Raw genomic sequence first — 4,005 nt, forward strand, 5'->3', positions numbered from 1 at the left:
CAAGTCTGACATTGTATAGGGTGCAGTGTGTTGATGATGAGATTGAGGAAGAGCTTGCATTGGGTGATTTTGTTTAATTCCCTGGTGATACTTAAACAATTACATCAGGGCCCTACATTTTCCTAGGTAGAGGTTCAACTCATCACGACAGCCAAAGACAAATCTTGTCTCAAGGCAGAGGCGTTGCTTGGGGGCATGTACTACACGTCGCCCCAAACCTAGTGATCCATCGTCCAGTTAGGTTCGGATGCTAGCGTGGTGTTAAAGTGGGTGCCTCGCAGGTGTCAGAGTCTCTTCTGCAAGAGACGGGTTCTTGGATGTGGTCCACTAAGAAAAACGAGAGGGAGAAGTCGGGTGGAGGGGAAAGGTAAAAGAGAGAGAAGTGAATTTTGAAGAAAGACAATGATGAGATGGGGTCCGCTAGGATGCAACCCCTGTTGGCTAGGAGAATTCAGATGCGGTGGTTTGATTACTTTTTGCATAATTGGAGAGCCGAGGCACTAGGGTGGTGATGCCTCTATAAACCATGCCCTGAAGGCTAGGGGGTGAGGGGGGTTGAAGGTGGAGTCATACACCATCGATTTTCGCTAGATTACCGGATGTGGGGGCCTGAATGTCATCACACCATATGTCATCTTTTATGGTGGTCTGTTTGCTTATCTCGGTAGCCTATTCAACATTTATTGTTTGAAAGATGCGTATTACTCAGCTTATTTTGAGTAGCATGCTTAGTTTGTCAGGTTATTTTGTTCTTGCGTTGGATCTGGCAATGCACAAGACTCAGGTGAAATCCGTGAACAAATAGTATCTGCATTCGTGGTCGAAATTTCAACATTTCAAGAGACATAGCATATGGAGAATTTCAATCATCAAAATACATCAGAACCAAACACAGTTTAATTTTTAAAGTCTTTTTTTAGCAAAGGGCAGCATTGGTCGGTTCACTTGCATTTACACCAAAACAAGTTCAAACGGCGCAGTTCGCCGGCTTAAAAGATGGCTTTGTACCATGTCTACACATTATCGTGGATAAGATTATTCACGTCCATTTGGGCACCACCGCAAACAGTGTAGACATGCTGAACAAAAGAAGCTACGAAAGACTATCCAAAAGTGACTGAATTGAATTCCTTCCATGCCTCCTGCAGAAACAAAAGGGGAATCACGTAAATTATTTTGGTTAATCGAAACTGTTTTTCTTCACAACAATGAATCAGCGTGAGAAATGGTCGCAGCCATCACAGAAGGTATTATTTTGTACAAAATCAACTAGAAATGCATACTAGGAGTACAGCACTGCGGTATGGATAAGAGTGAATAACACCTGCAAAACGTTCACACAGGTTTGATACTTAACTTCAAATGATTTTGAGATGGTTTAGAGATGATTTTGAAAACCACCAACAGATTTGAGTGAAATCAGGTTGGAGTAGTAAGTAAAAGGCAACGACAGTGGAGCAGAATTGCATAATATCACTTCTGCCCTCCACTGTCAGTTATGCTTGTAAATGACATACCAAACTAGCTATTCCAACCTCTAATCGACCCCGCACAGCATTTCACAGAAAAAGGGAAAAAACTAGCTATCCCAACCTCTAATCGAGCCTGTATAGCATTTCACAGAAAAAAATTGGTATACTACTAGTACCCTGACAAGAGTTAACCACCTGCTGTGAACTCCACCATCAGCTATGCCGTAAACCACATACTCCCTCCGTTCCTAAATATTTGTCTTTCTAGAGTTTTTAACAAGTGACTACATACGGAGCAAAATGAGTGAATGTACACTCTAAAATATGTCTATATACATCCGTATGTGGTAGTCCATTTGAATCTCTAAAAAGACAAATATTTAGGAACGGAGGGAGTACAAACTAGCTATCACCATTTCTAATCAGACAAGCATAGAGTTTCACCCTAAAAATGATTTTAAAAATGGTATAGAGCAATTACCCTGAAGTAACTTAGCTATTTGTTGTGAACTTCTAGTCAATCCATAACGTTATTTATTTTTCTTTTACATAAAGGCATTTGGGATAATCCATGGTACCTGTAGAATCTCAAAAACCTTTTCTGCTATATACTTTTGATGCATGGCAGCTCCTCGCTGTTGCAACTTATCTGGATGAAGACATAACAATGCCTTCTGATAAGCTTTCTTAACCGCTGCTCCTTCAATTATGTTAACCAATGGAACTGGTTTCCATCCACTCTCAGGCCAGAGAACCTACAGAAGCACATGAAGTTAAAAAAAAAGCATAACCCTGGTATCATCATGTCATACTCTAAAGAGAAAAAAAAGGAGGAAAGCCTCGTTTAACAAAAACAACACCTGTTCAAGAGATATCTTTCTTTATGTACATAACTTGGCATTGACCTTCAATGTGCCAATAAAGTAGGAACAAGATAGTATTTATTTTAATAATTGGTTAGTGCAGAAGACGAGTCAACAAGAAATTGCAAATGTGGATGTGAAACATTGCCCTGGGGAATTCAGAGATATCATACACTATGAGATTACGTGCAAACGATGCTCTTGCACTTACATATTGCAGTGTAGAAAGCAATGACCGAATATTTCCTTCTTTTCCCTTTGACCACTCCCGGATTTTGGATTGAGATATCTGCATTGCAACAAGCAATAGAGCTGAGAAATAGAACAGGAAGTTCATGGGAAAGAAGCAACAAGTTGTCAACTCCGATTCCTATTCCACGTGGTACCTTTATTTGTTCCTTTTCATTGTCATCCTGAAGAATCTGATCTTCATCCAAATGCTCAACCTGGTTTGTAAAATAAGAGATGGTAAAACATAAAAAAAAGGTTAGAGAAAACATCTAATGGACTGAACAACTTTCATACTTATCTTTTGTTAGAGGCACACACTTTTATTTGTCTGGTCTCCAAAATTTAATGACAAACTGCTCAAATGCTGGTGGTTTCTGCTAATGAATCATCACTAGGTCAGGTTTCATGGTATAAATTAGGAAACTATATCTAAGTTGAATTCTTACATTATTTCCTATTGTAAGATTGTTCTTTTTCATGTTGGCCCTGGGTTACAGCTGAAGTAGGTATGGCACTCTAATGGTGCATATGTTTAATCTCTAGAGACCTGAATAACAGGGTGTGGAGATGTGCTCTCTTTAAAATATTGTGTTGGAGGGTAGCAACTCATGTCCAAATATAACACTTAGGTAGCCAGCTTTAACTGAACAGCATTACCATAAGTTAAATCAGAAATATTTGGGCGTTACAGTTAGGCCTATCTATGCCATTATTCGCAAAAAAGGGGCTATCCATGCCATGTCATTCTGAGATGATGACGTAAATGGTTATGGTCAGTGTACGTGTTGTTTGCGGATAGGCATAATGATTCATAACAGTACCAGTTAAAAGTGAGAAAGTTTAAAGAAACAGTCAACATGGCTCTGAAGAAGAGCAAGAGACTGGCTATTAGCATAGAAACTGGCCAATTCGAAGTTGTCATGGGCTTGTGTCTCAACCTTTGACAGTGTCTTGTTACAAGACATGTAGGTTAGCAATTAACTGGCTGTAAACTGACGTAGTCAGCTTGCTTAGCAGAACAGCAGTAATACTATATACCAGTCCAATGATGGAATTTCAACTTTCAGGGTCCTTGGAGTTCATATACCGATTATAACAAGCAGGGTTAGCATGGCTGATCAGTATACAAACCAACAATGACAATTGTATTTTCTTATACCTATAAGGCTAGAATAATTCGTATTTTGAATAATAGAAAGACTTTGCACGTACCACACATTCTTCAAGATTTTCCATGTGACTTTCCTCACGACTTGTTGTGTCACGCACCTTTTGCTCTGTTTCAACATGGAACGGCTCTAGGAAACACAACAACAAGAAATACATCACAAATGAGTTTTTGGAGATTACGCTAGCGACACAAGTTCAGTAAAATGATGACAACAATCATACAGAAATGTTTTTGCCAACCAACATCTGGAGAAACTTATGGCCAAACA

At 39.4% G+C, this 4,005-nt stretch overlaps 1 protein-coding gene across 1 annotated transcript in view; it reads right to left on the reverse strand.

Annotated features, from left to right (window-relative positions):
- Positions 1-895: 895 nt before the first annotated feature.
- The window catches only part of LOC123093112 (J domain-containing protein required for chloroplast accumulation response 1), a 6,158-nt gene continuing 3,048 nt past the window's right edge, over positions 896-4,005 (reverse strand). Inside the window, exons 5-9 of the mRNA XM_044515021.1 lie at positions 3,779-3,864; positions 2,722-2,781; positions 2,547-2,624; positions 2,051-2,227; positions 896-1,142 (exon numbers count right to left, since the gene is read on the reverse strand). Coding sequence (XP_044370956.1) covers positions 1,104-1,142; positions 2,051-2,227; positions 2,547-2,624; positions 2,722-2,781; positions 3,779-3,864 — 440 coding nt within the window. The 3' untranslated portion in view covers positions 896-1,103. The remainder of the gene's footprint in view (positions 1,143-2,050; positions 2,228-2,546; positions 2,625-2,721; positions 2,782-3,778; positions 3,865-4,005) is intronic.

Source organism: Triticum aestivum, chromosome 4B (genome assembly GCF_018294505.1).
Source record: "Triticum aestivum cultivar Chinese Spring chromosome 4B, IWGSC CS RefSeq v2.1, whole genome shotgun sequence".
Classification (NCBI taxonomy): domain Eukaryota; kingdom Viridiplantae; phylum Streptophyta; class Magnoliopsida; order Poales; family Poaceae; genus Triticum; species Triticum aestivum.